Here is a 21,397-nt window from a genome sequence, read left to right on the forward strand (position 1 = left end):
TCTGTGTGTCTCATGAATAAATAAATAAAATCTTATAAAAAAATAAAATAAAGATGAAAGTGTTGCTACCTTCATGGCATATCTGAGCGTGGGCAGCAGTGGTCCGTGGCGCACAAGAGAGAACAGGGTGACAGGGCGACCCCAGGGTCTTGGCAGACACGGGAGGCTCAGGTCTGGTTTGGGCAGACCCCAGCAGCCTGGTGAATTCAGACAGGCAAGCAGAGCCCAGAGTCTTAGGAATTCTGCAGAAAACAGACAGCGCCCGAGGGCCTGGGTGTTGAAGTTGAGTCTGAGTCTGGGCAAGTCAGCCTCGGAGGCCTAGCCAGGTGCTAGCCCACACGGTGCCCGTGAGCCGAGCGCCCAGCCTCCCATATACCTGGGTGGGCAGCAGTCTCAGAGGAGTGGCCACCATGGAAAGAGACAGGCAGTCCCGGGTGGCACGCACAGAGGTGGCTCCAAACCCTTCCTGTCCCTCTCCAATGCAGGGCTCGCGGAGAACAGCCTGGACTCCCTGGTGTTCGAGTCTCTGATCCCCAAGCCCATCCTGCAGCGCTATGTCTCCCTGCTGGTGGAGCACCGGCGGATCATCCTCTCCGGCCCCAGCGGCACCGGGAAAACCTACCTGGCCAACCGGCTGTCCGAGTACTTGGTGCTTCGGGAGGGGCGGGAGCTGACAGACGGTGTCATCGCCACCTTCAACGTGGACCACAAGTCCAGCAAGGTGAGGGGGTCGTCCGGAGGATGCCGCCGGCGCCCCAATGGGAGAGCAGCCTTGCCCACGTGCTCTCCCTTGGGGTCGTGAGAGCCTGGTGAAGGACGTCAGGGTGGGGTGGCGGAGGGAAGGCTCTAGCCCACAACTTCCCGCGCCGAGTGCCCTCTATAAGGCGAGCTCGTTCATTTCTCACTTGCCCGCTACGAGCTGGCTCTGACGCTTAGGATCGCCCCAGAAGCACCCGTATCCGTTTACCAAGAATTTGTCATGTGCCTACCTGGTGCTGTTGTTTCTCCCAAATGAAACATACTCTTGAGGAACAGCAATGACACTAATGATCCTAGCCCGCCTCACAGACCCGCTTGCCCATGACCAGCGCACGGCCTCCTGACAGCCTCAAGGGAGAGGGTGTTGCTACCCTCGTGTCACAGAAGAGGGACCTGGGCTCGAGGCAGGTGGCCACGTGCCTAGGACCGTTCGCATGGTCCAGAGCAGTGGACTCCAGAGGCAGCACAGAGATTCACTCCTGCTTCACGGGGACCAGCAGAGACGTTTGGTCCTACGTCCCGGGCCGAGATCCTCAAGTGCTTTCTCAGCCCGTTCACTGTTCACACGTGGGGAGGTGATGGACCATGCGCTCTGGCTGGCCCCCAGCAAGGGGACCGGTGAGCCAAAGGTGATTGGGAGATGACTCTCCCGCCCTCCGAATCACCTGGCGTGCCCGAAGAGACAGATTCCTAGACCTCATTCCCAGATGATCGCTCTTCCTGGGTGAGCCGGGAATCTGTGCCGTTCACAGGATTGCTGGGTGATTTTGACGGAGGGGTAGGATAGAGAGAAGTTGTCGGAGTACCGGTCCCCAGAGTCTCTGTGGGATTCTGCTAAGGGAAGGCACCCCCTCCTGGGGCCAGTGAGAGGAGGACCCCAGGCACGTGGCTGGGGGTCGAGCCCAGGCTAGACTTCAGCCCCCTCTCACCTGCCCCTTGACCAGCACCCTCTGCAGAGTCCAGCTCACCAACCGTACCCCACGAGCCTGAGTAGGGGAAGGAAAGCTCTGGAAGCTCTGTGCTTGTCAGGGGCCCGAAGCCAGGAGCCCTCTGTGGAAAGGAGGCTAAAGGAAGAAATTACTAGTAGCATAAATAGTGGGGCTTTTTCCGATGCTAGCAAGCCACATTTTGACTTAGAAGGGAGGCACACATGGAGGCAAGCCCTGAGTCTGGAGCCAGCCCTGCTGCTTCCCCTCGGTGTGTGCAACCTCAGGCCGGCACCTGATTTTGATGTGCCCAAGCCTCCTCATTGGTAAAATGGAGATAATCCCAGGGCCCACCCAAGAAGCTCACTGTGGGGCTACGGAAATTCTGTACGTGAGGCTCCAAGTCCCTGGGCGCTATTGCTGTGACGGTCATACTAGCAGGCAGGCATGCTGGTCCCTGGCCGGTCCTCCGCTCGCCATTTCAGCCTTTCTCCTTTTGCACTATCTTCCTTCCCTTTCTCTTCTGACACACACCCCTCGCCCCAGCCGTGCTGGGCTGCATCCAACTCCAGCCAATCCCCTACCTCTTCTCCACAGTGCAGCCCGGAGCTTACCCTTTGACCCAGACCTTCCAGAGCCCCCTCTGCATGTAGACCCTCTCCCCTGCACTGTTGGTTGTCCGTCTGTGATGGCACTAATCAGCAGTGCTTGCCTGTGAGTGGGGAGGGGTCCTTTGCTGTATTGATCCACCAACGGCTTCTGGCTCTCAGGAAGGTGCAGGGGAAGTACAGAAGCGTATGAGGCACCTGCCCTTGGGAGCTTACTGGAAGGTGCGCATCATAAGCAAAATCAAGAAAAATGACCCTTCTTGGGGCACCTGCGTGGCTTAGTCGGTTAAGCATCTGCCTTCAGCTCAGGTCATGATCTCAGGATCGAGGGGGATCGAGCCTGCTTCTCCCCCAGCCCCTCCCCTATCACTTTGTGCAAGCACATGTGCACCCTTGCTCTCTCTCTCAAATAAATCAGTAAAATCTTCCCCCAAAAAAGAAAGAACAGTTCTGGAGAAGCGATAGAGCAGGAATACAAAACCATGCCTGGGCACCCCACCGCGCTCTTGCCCAAGGCAGGTTTTCTATTACCTAGTGAATTCCAGGAGGCAGGACCCAGGCCTTCCTCACCCCCTGCCCACCCCACGTCTCCTGAGCCCCCAGATAGATGCTGCATAGCAGAGGGGCACTCAGCACACGTTCACCACACGGCCTCCTGCAGGGCCTCCGCAGCTGTGGGACCCGCCAAGTGAAGGCTCTGAGCATGTACATCTTTATTGGGGTGCATTCACCCACTTTATTCGTTCACAGGAATTGCGCCAGTACCTGTCCAACCTTGCTGACCAGTGCACCAGTGAGAACAATGCTGCGGACATGCCCCTCGTCATCATCCTGGACAACCTGCATCACGTCAGCTCCCTGGGCGAGATCTTCAACGGGCTGCTTAACTGCAAGGACCATAAATGGTAAAGGGCAGCTCCGGACCTCATGGCCCCCAGAGGACGGCAGCCATGTGATGTGGGGGTGCGGGCACGGTGCACGTGCAGCCCGGGGTCAGCGTGGGGGGCGGGGGAGGCAAACAGCTATCTGCGTGGACATGCGGGTGTCGTGGGCTTCCGTGAGCACCTTGTCTGGCTTGCCTTTGACTCACAGAGCCTTCTTGTCCTCCGTGTCCCCACAGCCCTTACATAATTGGCACAATGAACCAGGCTACCTCTTCTACTCCCAACCTGCAGCTTCATCACAACTTCAGGTAAGGGACTGCTTTTCGAGCGCCGGCGATGGCAGCGTGCTGAGCATTTTCCCCAGCCAGCTCCTTTAATTCCCTGGACAGCCGCAAGCAGTTAGATTTATTTTGCAAATGGGGACAGGCAGGCTGAGAGAATTGACTCACGTGGGAGGGTCAGTGGAGAGCTGAGACTGGAGCCCGGGTGTCCCTGACTCTCCGCCCCAGGGGGTCAGAGCAGTGGAGGCCGTCACTTATGAATGTCCCCTCAGAGCTGGGTCTGTGGCCCAGCTCTCTGCCGGGCTGCCCTCCTGCGGGGATGAGGAAGGACTGTCCAGCTCCGTGGTACAAAGTCGCGTTGCCATTTGCCTTGCCGTGGCTGGACGCCCTGCACCGACTCCCAGGTGACCGCACCACCCCCCTCTCCTGCCTGGGCCCTTGGATGCGGCTGAGAAGCCGCTCTGTGGTAGGCCCCTGGCCACTCTGCAGGCATCTCTCAGGGAAATCTATTGAAAGTGGACCTGAATTGTGATCATTAGAAACGTCGACTCCCCCAGGCCTGAGATCATGGCCACCTCTGCATCCAGGCTGGCCTGTCTCGTCATGCTTTCTCCTCCCGCCCCACCGCCACAGCTCCCAGCAGGCTGTTGGGGTAACCCCCGCGCCTGCCCGCACTTGGCTCCCTCCAGGCCATCTGCTGTGCCAGCGGCAGCTGAGTGAGCATTCTAGAATTCAAATCTGATCGTAAAACCCTCATGCTTGAGGCCCTTCAGTGGCTCCCTATTGCCTCCAAAATGGAATCAGACTCCTTAGGTTGGCGGGTCAAGTCTGAACACTGAATGACACTGGTCACGCTGACTCTCTGGAAGTTTCCCCAAATACCCATGCGCCTGTGCAGATGCCACAGCATGGTCTCTGCCCCCACCCCAAACCCCTCTGGTCTCAGACCTCCCCTCCTCTGAGAGTCTTCTCTGATTGCCCGGTTTTGCCACGTTTCCTTCCTCTGTTTGCTTTATCTACTTCCTCCACTAGACCGTGTGCTTCTGGGGAACCGGACTGTGTCTTAGTCTTTGTTGCAGCTCCAGAGGCCAGCCCAGGGCCTGACTTCCAGCACGAGAGGCAGCAGGCTCAGTGGTTAGAGCTCCGACTCTGGAGCTGCACCATCTTGGTTCTGATCTTAGCCCTTCTACTAAGTAGCCCTTTGGTCCTGGATAAGTGGTGCAACCTGTCTGTGCCTCAGCATCTCCGTCTGTGAAAGGGGGATGGCGGTCACAGCTCCATCACAGGGCCGCTGTGTGTGCAGCCTTCAGAGCAGTGTTGGGTGCACAGTAAAGCCTGTCCTAGTAACATAGACGCCTTCCGGATCTGAGGAGCTGAGCTTTGGGGAGGCTGGGATCGTTTTTGTCAGTCCTCATCATTGAAAAGCATTGCTGACTCTCCTGCAGGTGGGTGCTTTGTGCCAACCACACGGAGCCCGTGAAGGGCTTCCTAGGCCGGTTCCTGAGGCGGAAGCTCATGGAAACAGAGATCAGTGGGCGGGTGCGGAACATGGAGCTGGTGAAAATCATCGACTGGATTCCCAAGGTCTGGCATCACCTCAACCGCTTCCTGGAGGCTCACAGCTCCTCAGACGTCACCATAGGTAGGTGGGAGGCTGGGGTGGGGGGACAGGCACTGCTCCTGGCACTCCGGCCACCTCAGATGAGTGTCCTTGGGGCCCTGGCCAGGACAGCACTGGCAGGTGCAAGTCAGCCAGAGGCCGCACTGTCGCCATGGATGAGAAGGGGACAGAGGGAGGATCACAGCCCGAGGCAGACCCCGGACTGCCGGTCGTCTACCCTGGGTGCTGTGTCTCTGTCCCCCTCTTTGCCCAGTGCACCGGGGCTCATCAGCAGCACAGACCCGCATCCCGCCCGGGCTGATGTAAACACTGCCGGCTGGGCGAAGAGCCCCCACCACGAGGCTCCCCCGAGCGCAAACCACCCGGCGACATTGGCTCCACTTTAAAAATAAAATGCCATCAACATTCCTGAAGCTTAGGGTTCAGAGAAGGAAAGACGACGATCATCCCACCATCTTAGCTTTAATTTGAGCTTCTGTTCTCTGCCCTCGTCCAGAAGCATATGCTTTGTGTGGTGGCAAACATAGCATGCACACAAGATGCCCTTTTTTTTTTTTTTTTGGAAGATTTTATTTATTTATTCATGAGAGACACAGAGAGGCAGAGACACAGGCAGAGGGAGAAGCAGGCTCCATGCAGGGAACCCGATGTGGGACTCGATCCCGGGTCTCCAGGATCAGGCCCTGGGCCAAAGGCAGCACTAAACCGCTGCACCCCCCGGGCTGCCCAGGATGCTCTTTTTTATCTCACGTTGTCTCCTGAGCAACTGTGCTGCTGCTCCGTTTTCACAGTCCCTCTCAAAGGCTGCAGGATAATCGAATGGGGCTGTACACCATTTGCGTAAACCGTTTCTCTTCTCTCGGACACGGAATGCGCTTCTCTTGCCAGCGGTCAGGGTTAATCCTGTTGCGGTGAACACCTTCCTCCATAAAGCCCCTCCTCTCTTTTGGATGACTTTCTGGGGGAGAGAGATCCGAGGGTGGGGTGACGGGTTCCAGGTGTCCTGCCCTGTGCCCACCACCCGGCAGCTGGTACTTGTGCCATCATCTGGAAAATCATGGGGTCCCTCCTGCGGGGTCTGTTCGGACCATGGCTTCTCTTAACCCCCAACTTCGGCTCTGACTGATTTTCCCTGTGGTCCCCAGGCCCCCGGCTCTTCCTGTCGTGCCCCATCGATGTGGATGGCTCGAGGGTATGGTTCACCGATTTGTGGAACTACTCCATTATCCCCTATCTCCTGGAAGCCGTCAGAGAAGGACTCCAGGTGAGCGGCACACTTGCTAGCAGCCTCCTCAAAATTGGGAGGCCGGGTGGGGGGCCGGGACTGTCCTGGGGACCAGAGGAGCTGCCGTTACCTCCTCCTGCAGACGTCTGACCGACATGGCGTGACTACCCCTCCGCGGGGAGGCCATCAGGCTAGCACAGAGTAGGACAGATGCAAATCCTGGCTCTGCCACTGTTACGTGTGACCGCAGGCAAGCGGTTCAGCCTCTCTGTGCGCGGCGCCCTCGCTGCTGGGAGAGGAGGCCAGCGGTCTCCACCGCGAGGCGTGATTGCGAGGGTTAGATGCAGGCCCGGCCACGCAGTGCTCAGCACAGTGAGTGCCCAAGAAATGGAAGCGTACAGTTTGCAAAATACTCTCCTGTCTGCAGGTCAGCTCAAGCCCTGCATCAATCCTGGGTCTTGAGCAGAGATTTTTTTTTTTTTCCTCCATTTTTCAGGAGGGGAAAATTAAGACTCCAAGAGAGTAAGTGACTCGCCCAAGGTCATAAAAGTGACACTTTAAGGAATCTGGGATTTGAGTCCGGGCCTCTAGCTTGGATTCCAGGTTCTGAGGCCTCAGCCCCATTGCACTCAGCACTTGCCACCAGGACACCCGTGCCCACCCCACCTCTCCCCCACCCATATGCCCCTGGGGCCCACGAGGCTGCATGTCCCTGCCCTGCAGCTGGAAGGGCAGCATCCTTCACTTCTCATTCAGCCCAGCGTTGAATGCCAGAGGCTTAGCACTAAATTGGAGCTTGCGACAGTGTCGCTGTGGAGCCTTCAGGCAGCTGGAGCAGGCGACGGGCGCAGCTGAAGAATCCAGGAAGCAGCCCGGTTCCCAGGGGCTCCTGGGCAGTTGGAGAGACAAGAGGCTGCCGTGGGCCGGTGCGGGACACAGGAGGGGGCACGCCTACGTGCGTGTAGGGTGGAGCCCGGGAATGGCTGCAGTCTCTGTTCGTCATTTGTGTACGTCCGGCCAAGCCTGGCGAATATGCAACTGCTACGTGACAGGCAGCCGCGCCGATGGTTTCAGAGGCGCTCGGGACGTGAAGACCTGGGCAAAGAATGTACTCTGCTTTCTGTGACTGCTGTTTCATTGAATGGGAACACGGGTCCTGCAAATGCAGGCCACTGTGTAGATGTAGAAGTGCGTAGTGAAGGCGACGTAACAAGAAATTAGGCGGTCACTTGGTCAGCCCCAAGTCCTCGGTTAGCCGTGTGTGAAGCTCATTCACTGATGGCAGCATTTCTCCTGCGTCATGTGGCTTTCATGAAGAGAGGTCTGAGGGGTTTCAGATCTTTGAACCTCCCTGGGTGGGTAAATTCAGGGACCTGGGTCGACAGACCCCAAGTTAGTCTTTAGTCAGATGATCTGTGAGGCCACAAACCTCAGCAGCCATGCAGTCACTCCTCTTCTTAGGCCACTGAAAGCATCTCCCACATGCTGGATTCTGGAAGTCTGTTTCATTTCAGAAGCCCCTCTCCTCTCTATTACTGACTTCCAGGGGCTGCGGTGTGCCCGGCTTCCCCGGGAGACCCCCACACGGCTCGCAATTAGAGGGAATTAGGGGTGGAAGTGCACCATTTCCTCCATTTCCTCTTATTTCTGCCTTACCTTTCATTTGTTCATCTGCTGCTGCTTTGCTCCGAATTTATCTTGTGATGAGGGATAGGGAGTGACCTCAGGGTGTGCCTGGAAGAAGCCGTGGGCTCTGTTGCACAAGGGCCTCCCATGCACAGTGAGGCACAAGCCGGGAGTGGAGACGGACTGTGCTCCAGCCTTGAACTACGCATCAACTGGCCCCTTGTTGGTCCTCACCAAGGATGGACGCGCCAAGACCCTGCTCCTTTGGGCCTGAATTTCAAAGGCGGCCTTCGGGGCACGGCTATAAAGGTGGAGTCTAAGCTGCCCTTCCTGGAGTTCACGGCAAAGGAGCATTGGGCCTCTTTCCCACCAAGAGGGAGGAGGCAACAGGTTGACAGGATTTGGGGATGGCTGTAGAACAGGCCATTGGGGGCAGGGAACAGAGACCTGCCACATCTCATGGGACTTACCAGTTCAACGTGAGGCAAGAAGTCATTGCTTCCCTTTGCTGTGAGGTCCTTTGAAAGACCATCTTTCAAGAGTGTGGGATCAAGCAGGGGAGGCAGCCAGAGTTAGCGCTGTACCACGTTGCTCAAAGGTGAGCCACCTTGCCCTAACCTGTGACCTCACGATCCCGAGAAGCCCAGGAAAACCCCAGAATCTACTGATTCCTGAGGAAACCTGGTGAGTTCTTCAGGCCGCTGGCTTTGAAGGAACGTCTGCTGGCACTTACCGAGGGCCTGCTACTTGCTGGACGCTGCGATGTGCTTGATCTCATTTAGTTCTAACGGCCCAGTGAGTACTCAGTGGCTCATAGATGAGAAGACCAGGCTCATGAGAGTTTTCGGTGATTATCCAAGTTCACTCAGTGGGGTGTGATGAGCCATCGTTGGAGCCAGGTCTGGTGACTACTCCATTACTTCTGTGATTTTCAGGCTGCCCCGAGGACCCCCATCACTCCCAGAAGCCTCAGGTAGCTCAGGGAACAAAGTATTGTATTCTGTAGAGTGGTTCTCCACATCAGATTTCATTTAACAAAAGGATTCCTCTTTTAAAAAAAAAAAAAAAAAATGTCTGATTCCCCACTGCTCCTGGGTTACTCTGAGTCCATGCTCATTATGTGCAGGGTCCTTGACTCCTGACATGTGCATGCAGGGCCCATGAGGACCACGCACTGTGGCTCAGGGCCGGTAGGCATGTCCCCCTGGCAGCTCCGTACATTCTGTGGAGTCAGAAGGCTCACAGAGGCCCAGGTTTTAGTTCTCATTGTCTGAGCCCTGAGTCAGTGGGCATGCCAGGCCCCTCCCTGCCTAGGGGAAAGTGAATGTCCCATCTGTCTGTCTCTGTCCAGCTGTCTCCGGTGCTCCGCAGAGCTGCCTCAGGGCTCCGCGATGGGGCGGGGGAGCTTTTATGATCATTCCTCTGCTTGCCACGGTACTTACCCAGCCATTCATCACCCAGTCTCGAACATGTCGAGTGGCAAGTGTGGAGGCTTGTAAAAATATTTTCTGTTCTTGCAGATGATGTTCACGTGTGCCTGACGTACATTTGTCTTATGACTCAGTTTCCAGTCCTGCTCCCCCTTGGAGCTATCACTATAAACATTTAGTCTAAAGTGTCTAAAGTCTGGAGCAACTCCAGAGACCTGTGTTCCCCTGCTGGAAGGAGAGAGCATTGGGCCATGAATCAGATGACCCGACCTGAGACCCTGGGCAAGTCTCCTGTCTACAGGCCTCAGGTTCCCTGTGATCTGAAAAGCTTAGACTAGAAGAGTGTTTTCTCCGGCTGGCTTCTGCGGAGCCCCGAAGGTCCTCCGGCTACTCAGTGGTAGGGTCAGGGGAAGAGACAGTATTTAAAAATATGATGGGCCATATTATGTCTAAGGACTTGACGAGCTCCACGTCTCAGCCTCTTGCTCTGCAGCCCTGAGCCTCTCCTCCTCCAGACTGGCTCCAGAAGTCAGACCCTGGTTCAGCCTCACACGTGAGATCTGGCCTGGGAAAAGTGGCCCAATCCTCCCTTTGGAGAGAGAAACTTCTAAAACTGCAAAAATATTTCTAATCGAGGACAGCCTTCCTCCGTTCTGAATCTCCCCCTAGTGCTTGTGTGTCCTCTCCCTTCCTGGCACAGCCACATGTGCACACACGCACACCTTCACGTCATCCATTCTCGCCCAGACTGTGAATTGCCTTTAGAACACCAGACTGAATTCTCAGGCCTGAAGCTCACCACTGCCCCAGGATAAGGAAGATTTAGTGGCAGACAGGGCCGGGGTGCTAGACGGGAGGGGTGCAAGTGTCTGAGAAAGCAGTGAGGTCATAGGCTGCGTGCGTCTTGAGTGCAGCAGGAGCCGGTCGCTAATAGGGGAGCGGTGGGTAAGCCCGTGTGCCAGGCCGCCAGGGTGGGAGGCTTCCCCGACAAATCATACATAAAGGTCAGAGGTGCCGTGGGCGATCGTGAGTCAGCCACGTTGACACATCCTTACCTGGTGGACAGCCTGGTCTGCATCTCCTGGCTCTGGTTTTGGCGGAGTCGTGAGGCTCTTGCAGATACCAAGTGGACTCGGTCAGCAGGGGTGGAGTGGGAAAGAAAGGCCCAGAGAAGGAAGCTGAGGTCCTGGGTTTGAATCCAGCTCTTCTCCATAACCTTTCACACCTGGCGCTTCTGCTTAGGCCCTGACAACCCCACCTGGTAGATGAGGCCAGGTGACCCCAGTTCCTTCCAGCTGGGGCAGCCTCTGACCTGGATAGATGTGGTTTGTCCGGACAGTCAGAGCTCAGCTGTGTTCTCTCAGCAAGTCCCCTCTCGCCTCTCACCTGTAGGAGTCATGGGGGAGGGCAGAAGGAGCCGACATTGTGGTCTGGGAGTCTTTGCTCTTTATACCCCGCGGCGCCCTGTAGAGGGGGTGCCTCCCAGAGCCACAGCCAGCACACCTCCCACGTCTCAGACTCAGTGGCGCGAGGAGCGGGACAGACTCGGATTCCCGTTCTGCAGCCTTTCCTCCCTGGGCCTGTCCCCTCACCTGGGGGACTCGGGTAGTAGTACTTCCCCTTGGAGTCAGCTGGTAGGTAGACGTGATATTTGTAAAGCCCTGCAGACACCCCGTCAGCTCTAAGATGTGGGTGCAGTGGTGGCATTCGGAGAGGGAGAGGACGAAGACACGCCTGGCTATCTCCTACAGAGCCCCGCCTGGGGAGGTGCTGCAGCCGGGGTTTCTGTCCCCGAAAGAGGGTACGGGTTTCCTGGCATTGATAGTAAAAGTCACTGGAATAATTTCGTCATTAAATATTTAAGGCTTAAGAAAAGGCCTTAAATTAAGTGATAAAGTAGTTTTCTGTTAGTTGTCATGGCCAGTTTTGAAGGATAGTACTAGAGAGAGGGAGAGACTTAAAATTCCGACACCCGCGCATACCCTCTGAACAGTGCGCTGCTTTCAAAGTGCCCAGAGCTGCTGGAGGGGCCCTGAGAGTCCGAGCTGCTCCAGAAATGGGCTCTCGTCGCACCGGGGCCGCTGGTAACCGCTGTGGTGTGGATGCCCAGCGCTCCGCCTGTGTGGGAGGTCGTCTTCGCAGTCAGCACCCCCTTCCAGCTCCAAGTCCAGCAATTCCACACGGGTAGTTTGGCCATAGTAGGAGTATTTACACCACAGGAGTTGGCAACCGCCTCGAATCACACGGGGTCCCCCCGCCCCGCCCCGTGGAGGCCACTTTTCAGGTTGGGTCAGCAACGCTGAGAGTTGAGAGTGACACGGCGGGGCAGTGGCAGGGCTAAGATGCGGGCCCAGGTCAGCCTCACTCCAAGCCAGCACCTGTGACCCCTCGGGCGTGTCGGCTTCAGTCTTAGCACGCCAAGCGGTGTGTAGCTTGGGTGACTTCCTTCCTTGGAATTCTGGGAGTGGATTTCCTCCCGTCACAGAAGGCGTGATGCTGGGCTTGTGGAGTTCCTCAGAAAGCTGCAAAGCCGGGGCTGCGGAAGAGGTGTCGGGCCACTCCCCGACTATTCCTTCTTTGCCTGTTTTCAGCTCTATGGAAGGCGGGCCCCCTGGGAGGATCCCGCCAAGTGGGTGATGGACACCTACCCCTGGGCCGCCAGTCCACAGCAGCACGAGTGGCCTCCCCTGCTGCAGCTCCGGCCTGAGGATGTCGGCTTCGACGGCTACTCCATGCCTCGGGAAGGGTCTGCAAGCAAGCAGATGCCACCCAGCGATGCTGAAGGGGACCCGCTGGTGAGTCCTCAGCCCCCAGGGCAGCTCAGCATTCACTGAGCACTTACTATATATTGGTCATGACACAAGGCATGCTGGGAGTACAGATGGGACTGAGCCAGGGTCATGCTTTGGAAGGCGGGGCCCATCCCCAGGGTAGTCACATTTCGGCCAGTAGTATCGTCCATGGTGTCGGTTTTTTGCTCCAGCCTCTGACCCTCTGAAGCTTGTTATCGTATAAGGTGAAAGGTCACAGATGCGGGTTTTTCCCCGACCTAAATGTCCCGTCTGCTTTGAGTGCCACCCCTGTCAGGCACTGTCCTGCCCCACTGATCTCTCCCACTGGTAAAAGCAGAGGCTGCGATGGCTGCGGAGCAGAAGCCCAAGCCAGCTGACGGGGGGCACAGGCCAGGAGAGGTTCGAGGACAGGGAAGCCTGAGTACGGGTCCCCAGGTCCTTGACGGGAGTAAAGCCTTGCACACTGCCTGAGCTTGCTGTTTACCCCACCGTGGCGGTGAAAGCAGGTAGAGGCCCTCTGAGGAGAATCTGGACTAGGGACGGTGACACCGTCATTACGGCCTTCTCCACCTGCCTGAGACCCACACACGGTCATACTGCAAAATTAAGCCTAATAAATCAAAAGCTCTATTAAAGAAGGTGGAAGCACAACTCCCAGAGCCTCCCTTACATAAGTGACCATTATCATGCCTTCACGTTACCCTTGAGCTCCCTTGGCAGCCAAGGCAAGAGGAAAAACACAGCAGAAAATGTTAACTTGGCATTACTTGATGAAAGAACGTATTCATAAGGGATGCAGCAGGATGCAAAGAGAGCTGACTTGTTCTGTCCTTAATGACTAATTGATTTGCTAGATAATAATAGTCATCATCATCATCATCATCATCATCATCACTGCTTTGGCTTGTCTGCCATCCTCCTGAGTGGCAGGCAGGAGCTGTGGTCCTGTGGAGATTTCTTTTTTTAAACAGGAACAATGTTTAACTTAATTTATTTTTAAAGATTTTATTTATTCATTCATGAGAGACATACACAGAGAGAAGCAGAGACACAGGCAGTGGGAGAAGCAGGCTCCATGCAGGGAGCCCAATGCAGGGCTCAATCCTGGGACTCCAGGATCATGCCCTGGGCCAAAGGCAAGCACTTAACTGCTGAGCCACCTGGCTGCCCAAGTATCTTACATTTTTAAAAAAGATTTTATTTATTTATTCATGAGAGAGAGAGGTGGGGAGGGAGGTGCAGAGACACAGGCAGAGGGAGAAGCAGGCTCCATGCAGGGAACCCGACGTGGGACTCGATCTCGGGTCTCCAAGATCACGCCCCGGGCTGAAGGCGGGCACCCAACCACTGAGCCAGCCACCCAGGCGTCCCAAACAGGGACTATATTTCAAACGGGAGTTGTTATGTGTTACTACGCACAACCTAATGCATAGTATTTACGGCAATGGTTTTGCAGATAAAAAGGATCAGACTTTAAAAAGCCCATGTCTAACATTAATTATGGCTAAAACCAGAGTCCTGGAGACATTCTTATGGCCGCAAGCTCAAGAGCTCTTTCCTTACATAGAAATAAAATTTAGGAGATACCTAGAGGGAAGAAGGACTCCCTCATCCCAGGCCTTCTTTTCTTACTCAGGAGTATTTGTGTCACTGACCCAACTTAAGGGCGTTTAGGTAAAACCTGAAGCTCTTGAGATAGTCACACAGAACTCGCCCTCCAACCCCAGGTCCCCAGAAGCGAGCTGTGCCACTTATCAAATAGATACTTGGGGTTTGTCCCTGCCCAGGGCCAGAAGTCCCTCTGTTAGAATAGCTCTCTTGGTTACTGGCCTCTCTCTCGCTCATGAGACTGAGGCCTCCAGGAAAATAGGACTGACTCGTTCTTGTTCGAGAACACGTACGTAAGGACACTGGGGCCGTTTGATGAGTGAACGATCGCAGCCGCAAAGGATCGCCCGCTGTACTCCGGCTCCACCTCTCCCCCGGTCGTGGCGGTACAGGTAGGCACCCCCGATGGTGGTTCTGTGCCCTGGCTCACCCAGGAGACCGCACGGCATCTGAGGGGCAGCTGGCTAGGAAGCAGCTGGATTCCATGGCCTTCGCTCAGAGAGACTCTACTTTCTAGCTTCCTTGCCACATAAAATACACAATTTACCGTTGCAAATAAAATTAGTTCCTCGTTCCCCCCTTTCACTTGCAAATAACCAACAGACTGTAGACAGGGAAGGTTTAAGAACACTCTTTAAACTCTTTAAGTCCAACGGTGAGGACAACAGCAGATCTCATTTATTGAGCACTTACTACGCGACACGCCAGGCCCTATGCTGAGGCTCTGAGGCGCATCCTGTCATTTCATTCCCTACTTCAGCCCTGGGAGATCCAGGTGCTCTGCAGATGAGGGTCTGGGGGCTCAGAGATCGTAGGTCATTGGCCCGGAGTTTCCCTCCTTGAAATCTAGGCCTCTGTGTGCCTGGAGGCTCTGCTTGTGACTGGTGCCGTCCTTTGCCTCCCCCGTGGTGGCCCTGCCTAGCCGGCTCCAGGCCGCCCTCTGGCCAGAGCCAGAAGAACCCACGGGTTGGGTGTACCCCAAAGGGGGAGCCATGTGCCTCCATGGCAGCAGCACTAAATGCACCTGTTCCAGCAGCAGGGACGCTCGGGGCATCTTTACCCCATTTGAGGGCCGCACTTGGGTAGAGTGTGTTGTTTCCAAATAAAAAATAAATATTGTATTCACAGAAGACTTCCTATTTTGTGTTCTGTGCTCTGCGTATGTTACTTCAGTCCACCCCCACCACGTCGTAGGACACGTACAATTATTCACACGTGGCCAACAAAGAAGCTAAGGCACAAAAAGATTAAGTAACTTACCCAAGGAGGGCATTTGGGGACGCCTGGGTGGCTCAGTGGTTGAGCGTCTGCCTTCAGCTCAGGGCCTGATCCCCGGGTCCTGGGATCGAGTCCTGCATCAGGCTCCTCCGTGGGGAGCCTGCTTCTCCCTCTGCCTGTGTCTCCGCTTCTCTTGCTGTGTCTCTCATGAATAAATAAAGACAATATTAAAAGAAAAAAGAAAAAGTAACTTCCCCAAGGTTAGACGGCTCATACATGGCAGAGGCAGGATTTGGACCCTGGAAGCCGGGCCCAGAGGCCACGGGTGTTGTGTCCACGGCCTCCGTTGTGGGCTGCAACCCAGGGGGAGTCCGGAGGATGGAGCGCGAGCTTGGAGAAGGCCCAAGGTGGAGGGCTGGCAGCCTGGAGGCCGCTCACGCTCTCCCTCTCCCCCTCTCTCCCTGTCCCCAGATGAACATGCTGATGAGGCTGCAGGAGGCCGCCAACTACTCCAGCCCCCAGAGCTATGACAGCGACTCCAACAGCAACAGCCATCATGACGACATCCTGGACTCGTCCCTGGAGTCTACTCTGTGACAGGGGCCAGCCGTGGCGCCGGCCCGCCTCCCCCCACCCCTGGCCCTGCTCCACCTGCGTGCCCTGCCCCATCCCAACGATGCCCTCCTGAGCCAGCCCCCGGCCGCAGCTCAACGAGAGCCACAGGGCTCCCCGGAACCCCTCACCCGCCAGCCTCGACCTGGGTGCGGGCCTCCCAGGCCGCCGCCTCGGCCCCACTTCCTTCCACAGTGAGAACCTGCACTACCTTCTGTTCATTTCCCTTATCGTTTGCCTTGTTGCTGTGACCTCCCTAAGACACTGAAGAACACTTCTCGGGGAAGCATCATCACCGTTGAGATGAAAAGGGGACAAAGAACACAAACAAGCAGACAAAAAACAAAACCACCCCAAGAAGCCACGTGAAGCCCTGAAAGCAAAGCGCATCCTGCCGTGAGCCTCCCGGAGCGGAGGAGGCCGGAGCCCACCAAGCCCACCGGCGGGCCTCCCAGCCGCCCCTCGGCACCGACCCTCCAGGCCGGTCTCGCCGCCAGCGCCCCCCACGCCCCCTCTGCCACCCAGCCGGCCCCCCAGGCGAGCTGGTGCTAACTTGGGGCGCCGCTCGGTCACCCCCGCCAGACCCCAGAGCTGCCCGCGCGCGGGGCGACCCTTAGGGCAACACCCAGCGCGCTCGCCGGTCGGGTTTGCCTTCTAAATGGTGCTCTCCTTGCCCGAGAGGTGTCCTCACCTGTTCCAGCTCGGCCGCACCTTTCGGGGCCGTCGGCCTCCAGCCGGTTGCTGAGCTGAGCATGAGTGGGGTGCGCGAGCGGCCGAGCAGGTGTTTCTCCCCCGAGCACCGCGGACAGCGGGAGCTGGTCTGTTCGGAGAACTGGTTTACCCCCTTGCAGATGAGGGGGAGTTTCTCCCTTTCCTGACTCTTTGATTTGGAAGACCGCCCCCCCCCTCCACCCCCCTGCCCCCCACCCCACCTTTGGTCAGAATCAGTCCTTTGGTGAAAGAAAGAACCGCAGGAGTTGAGTCTCGGTTTGGTCCTGCCGAGTCCTGGTTGTCCGGGCGTCCACGCTCACGGCTGTGCCCCTCGCCGCGGCCTGCTGGGGCCGGGGGTGGCCGTGGCCCCTCTCGTGGACCAGGACCCCACCCTGCACGCGCGGGTGAGCCGGGACCTGGCCTTGCCTTCTCGTCCTCGAGGCTTCAGAACGCACATCGACACCTCAGGCGTGCGAGCCCCAACCTCAGGTGGGGTGCTGAGGTCCCCTCGCACAAGACTTGCACTTTTCCTCAGAACCAACGTGACGCAACTCCACGAGGGGCCGGAGGCCGCTCCCTTCCAGAAGCCCCGGCCTCCGTCCGGACGAGTCTTGCCTGACCTCTTCGGTGCTGACCTTCCCAAAGCGATGCCTTACTGGTTTTGTACTAACCGTGTTCATTTACGAGTGTTGTGCCTGCCTGGGGTCCATGATTTTTTTTTGTTTTGTTTTGTTTTGTTTTGTTTTCTTGTTTTGTTTTCCCCATCAGAGCAAACAGGGCTAAAAAAAAGTCATCTACTCGTTAGGCGAACTCAAGTTGCGGTGACTTTTCTCATCCGAAAGACTCATTTGTGTGGATGCGTGACCATGGGTAAAAGAAAAAGGAAAAAAAAAAAAAATGAATTTTTTTTTTTAGGTTCTTATCGGTCTCCAGCTAACACTCTGACTGGACAGCGATCTGTCTGATGCAGAAAAAGGCAAAAGTTCCTACAAGTCCGCATGACCTTGCTGATACATACCCTGCTAGCACGTGTCTTCAACATACTGGTAGTTTCTTTACAGAGAGTAGTGGTAAATCTGTAAGTTGGTTTGTTTCTGCTTTACAGGGAGAATCTACTGGACCCCAGTGGGGGTGTCTCTGTTCACGATCAGGGTTTTTTATTATTCCAACTTCCACATTTCTATTCCTGAAGGTCCATCTCTGTACACTTTGTCTCATTTTTCTCACCACGAGAACTTGACCTGAAACGGCTCGCATGACGTTGGATGACACCCATTTTCTTCCTCCTCAAAGGAAAAAGGAGGATGCACCCCACTAGCTGGTGAACGGACGACCTCTCCGTGCTGTCCTTGCTCATTTAATCTCCGTAAACTCAGACGCTATCGCGTGCAGCCTTCATTAGCCATCTGGGTGTGTGAGTGTGTCTTGTCCTGTTTTGTTTTGTTTTCCATAAAAAAATTTTCAACCATGGATTTAGCCTGTGACCACGGGCCACAGCCTGAGCCTTCTGGTAAACCTACAGAGTGGTCCTTCTCAATCTGTTTCCCAGCGATGACCTTACACGCTCATACTGTGAATTTGGGAGGAGGTAAAATAGACCTCTCCTTGGGGGCAGTTTTCCCAGTCACCTTGTGAGTAGACACCTGCCAATATCATTTGAAACCCTTTTTTTGTTTTGTTTTGTTGTTTTTGTTTTTAGGACACCTTCTCTGTCTCCTCCCCTCTCCTATCCTACAGACTTCCCTCCCACCAGGTCCAGGCTCAGAACCGAGACCTCTTGTCTCTGCTGCTGCCTGACTAGTGACCAGTTGATTTGAAGTCGCGTAGCCCTCGTGTGATTCACAACTCCGTGTCCTTCCTCAAGTTTCGGGAAGCAGGGTTGTCTGATACGCACATTTCTTCTTTCGGTCATATTTTACGTTAGTGTCGCTCACCTTTGACAAAGTGACTTTGTGCTCATTTAGGGCTCTGTTCCGAAATGCTTCCATTTTGCCTTTTTCTACAGTTAGGCTACTTTCTGAAAATATATGAAATTCTATGCAACACTTACGTTGAGTTACCAGTGGAAGCCAAAAGTCTTCTTCCCAAACTGCCAAGAATTATACAGGCCATAAATGAGATGGGAATATCTTTTAATTTAAGTTTGGGGGTGGGGTAGGGGTGGGACAAGGAACGAGACTTGCCTAGACCTTTGTTGTGTCTTGGGGACATTTTTTATTTTACTGTTGATGCTTCAACTTCGGAATTCCGTGTACTCAGATCTGATGGTGGTAAATCTACTTCAAAAGGAAAAAAAAAAAACAATCCAACTTTGTGGATATTAAATGGAAGGTTTGCTGTTTTAATCTAGTTGTTTCCAGTGGAGCAGTTTATGAAATATGTCCTATAAGATGTACATTTTTTCACTGTAACATAGAAATTGTAAATAATCGATTAAAGTGCTGCATTTTGATGAATTTTTTCTAGCCATTTTTAAAGAGAAAACTAGGAATTGAGTATTTTGTGTACGGTATGTTTCCTTCCTCCTTCCCTCCCGTCCTCCCTATTTAATTTTCATTTGTCATGAGGTTTTTGGATCTGCCATCGATCTACTGGAGATCATGCCCCACGTCATAGAGAATAAAGCTGATGATTGTACCAGTCTTAAATTATTCATGATTCAATAAAATTGATGCTTATTTATTCAGATTAGTGGTTTGGCTTTTCTGTGCTAGAGCAAGTCTTTGTGGGAGTTGAGTTTCACGCCAACAGCGAGCCGTTCTTCCTTGGATACAGTAAACAGGGAGAGGCCCAAACCCTAGCAAACCTGTCTTTGTCACTAGACCATCTGTATCCCTCCTCCTTCTTCTCATCTGACTTGTGGCTACTTGTGTGGAGCTTCCTGGAAATGCACAACTTTGGATTCCTCTCCAAGTTTATGAATCACTGGGGATATTACGGAAATGCAAATTCTGACTTGATTGGTCCAGGGTGTGGCCAGAGTCTTGATGTCTCACCAACGTGCAGGCAATGCCCGTGCTCTGGGCCCTACATGACCCACGCTGGGAGCAGCAAGCTGTATCAGTGTCCAGCTTTGGCACATGAAAGGTGTTTTTTAAAAAAAAAAAAATATTGAATATCTATTAATAGCCAAATTGCTTTCCCAAATGCTCCAGTATAATCTGCAAAAGGACCCCAAGGAGATAAATATTCTTACTTCCATCTTACAAGTGAACAAAACAGGCCCAGAGAAAACCACTTGTCAGCTAAGAGGGAGAGGAGGTGGAGTTCCAGCCCCATCTTCCAAATCCAAATCCTGCCTCACCGGGCTGCCTCTAATCTTAGGGGCCCCGTTCCACAGAGCAGCTGGCATCCGTTGCAGGGCATAGGCGGTGGGAGATGATATCACCTCTTAGCAGTTGCTTTTAACAGCAGCCACAAAGATTTTAAAGGCTTGAAGTGAGGCCTGTGGGCTCGATGGGAAATAATTTCTCCACAGCTAACTCAACTGCCGGTGACGTGAGAGGTCAAACTCATAAGGTACAACCCCCATAATGCACCGCAGTGGCCCAACCACTGGGAGAGAGAGAATCCAGATGTTCAACACAGGCAGTTTTTAGTGCCTGCCAAAAAAAAAAAAAAAAATGAAGGGGAAGGGGCACCTGGGTGACTCAGTCGGTTAAGTGCCTGCCTTCAGCTCAGGTCATGACCTGAGGGTCCTGGGGTCGAGTCCTCCCCTTAATGGGGAGTCTGCTTCTCCCTCTGTACCTCTGCCCACCTCATTCCTGTTCTCTCTTACTCACAAGTACATAAAATCTTTAAAAAAAAAAAAATGAAGGGTTGCTGGTACAATGGTTCAGCAACCAGATATCCTGAATTTCTAAGATTTCCCATGTCAAATATTCCACCCATTGCTACACAATCTGTTCTGATGTTTTCTAGGTAATAGGATCAGCATATGTAAAGGGTACGATGACTTCAAAACCATTGTATTGGGTTCTAAAACCCACGCCCCTTCTGCCACATGATGCTGCAGTCTCCTTAGGTGGGAGGGGAGGTCTATGCACCCATTACCTACTGCCGTGTAACTCTCCAAGTTTAGTTTAAAACAACAAACGTTTTCTCTCAGTTCGTGTGAAGCAGTAGCCTGGATGTGGTTTAGCTGGGTCGTCTGACTTGGAGTTTCTCACAAGGCTGCAATCAGCAGGTCTTAAATATTTACAAGGAATATATAGAAGTAGGAACTATAGAAAGCATCTTTTATTTTATTAAGTAATCTACACCAGTGTGTGGGGCTCAAACTCACAACCCCGAGACCAAGAGTTGCAGGCTCCCCAGAAAGCCTCATATTTTATGATAAAATGTAAAATATTCTTTATTTAGGTTAGGAGGCAGGTAAAGATGACACCTGTCACCACTTAGCATCACAGTAAGAGACCCTTAACCAGTGGAGTGAAGCAAGAGGATTGGAAAGGAAAAAATTAAACTTTTTATTCACAGATAACATTATGTACTTAGAGAATCCAAAAGAATTCACAGATAGATAATTAGAAATAATGAGTTGAGTACTTTAGTGGGTTACAAAATCAATGCATGAAAACCAGCTGAACTGGGGCACCTGACTGGCTTAGTCAGTAGAGCACGTGACTCTTGGTCTCAGGGTTGTGAGTTCAAGCACCACATTAGAGGTAGAGCCTACTTGAAAAAAAAATTAAAATAATCAACATCTATATGCAGCCATAAGTTTAAGAATTTATTTATTTATTAAGATTTTATTTATTCATGAGAGAGAGAGAGAGAGAGAGACAGGCAGAGAGACAGGCAGAGGGAGAAGCAGGCTCCATGCAGGGAGCCTGACGTGGGACTTGATCCCGGGTCTCCAGGATCAGGCCCTGGGCTGAAGGCAGGCGCTAAACCGCTGAGCCACCCAGTGATCCCCAAGTTTAAGAATTTAAAAGGTACTTAAGAGCGTCAAAAATATCTAATACTTGGGAATAAATGAAATGTAAGATGCGCAAGCCTTCTATACAGAAATATATAAAAAGTTGGGAAGAAATTGAGGAAGACCCAAAGAAAAGGGGAGATTATGTTTGTGGATTAGAAGAGTCAATGTTAGA

General features: G+C 53.9%; 1 protein-coding gene across 6 annotated transcripts in view; it reads left to right on the forward strand.

Moving 5' to 3' along the window:
- Positions 1 to 18,989, forward strand: part of NAV2 (neuron navigator 2) — a 722,151-nt gene extending 703,162 nt beyond the window's left edge. For all 6 annotated transcript variants that reach the window (XM_049099111.1, XM_025459747.3, XM_025459751.3 and 3 more), the window contains 7 exons: positions 486 to 721; positions 3,044 to 3,198; positions 3,414 to 3,485; positions 4,904 to 5,100; positions 6,225 to 6,343; positions 11,952 to 12,155; positions 15,450 to 18,989. In XM_049099111.1, coding sequence (XP_048955068.1) covers positions 486 to 721; positions 3,044 to 3,198; positions 3,414 to 3,485; positions 4,904 to 5,100; positions 6,225 to 6,343; positions 11,952 to 12,155; positions 15,450 to 15,575 — 1,109 coding nt within the window. In that variant the 3' untranslated portion in view covers positions 15,576 to 18,989. The remainder of the gene's footprint in view (positions 1 to 485; positions 722 to 3,043; positions 3,199 to 3,413; positions 3,486 to 4,903; positions 5,101 to 6,224; positions 6,344 to 11,951; positions 12,156 to 15,449) is intronic.
- The last annotated feature ends 2,408 nt before the right edge of the window (positions 18,990 to 21,397 follow it).

Source organism: Canis lupus, chromosome 21 (genome assembly GCF_003254725.2).
Source record: "Canis lupus dingo isolate Sandy chromosome 21, ASM325472v2, whole genome shotgun sequence".
NCBI lineage: Eukaryota > Metazoa > Chordata > Mammalia > Carnivora > Canidae > Canis > Canis lupus.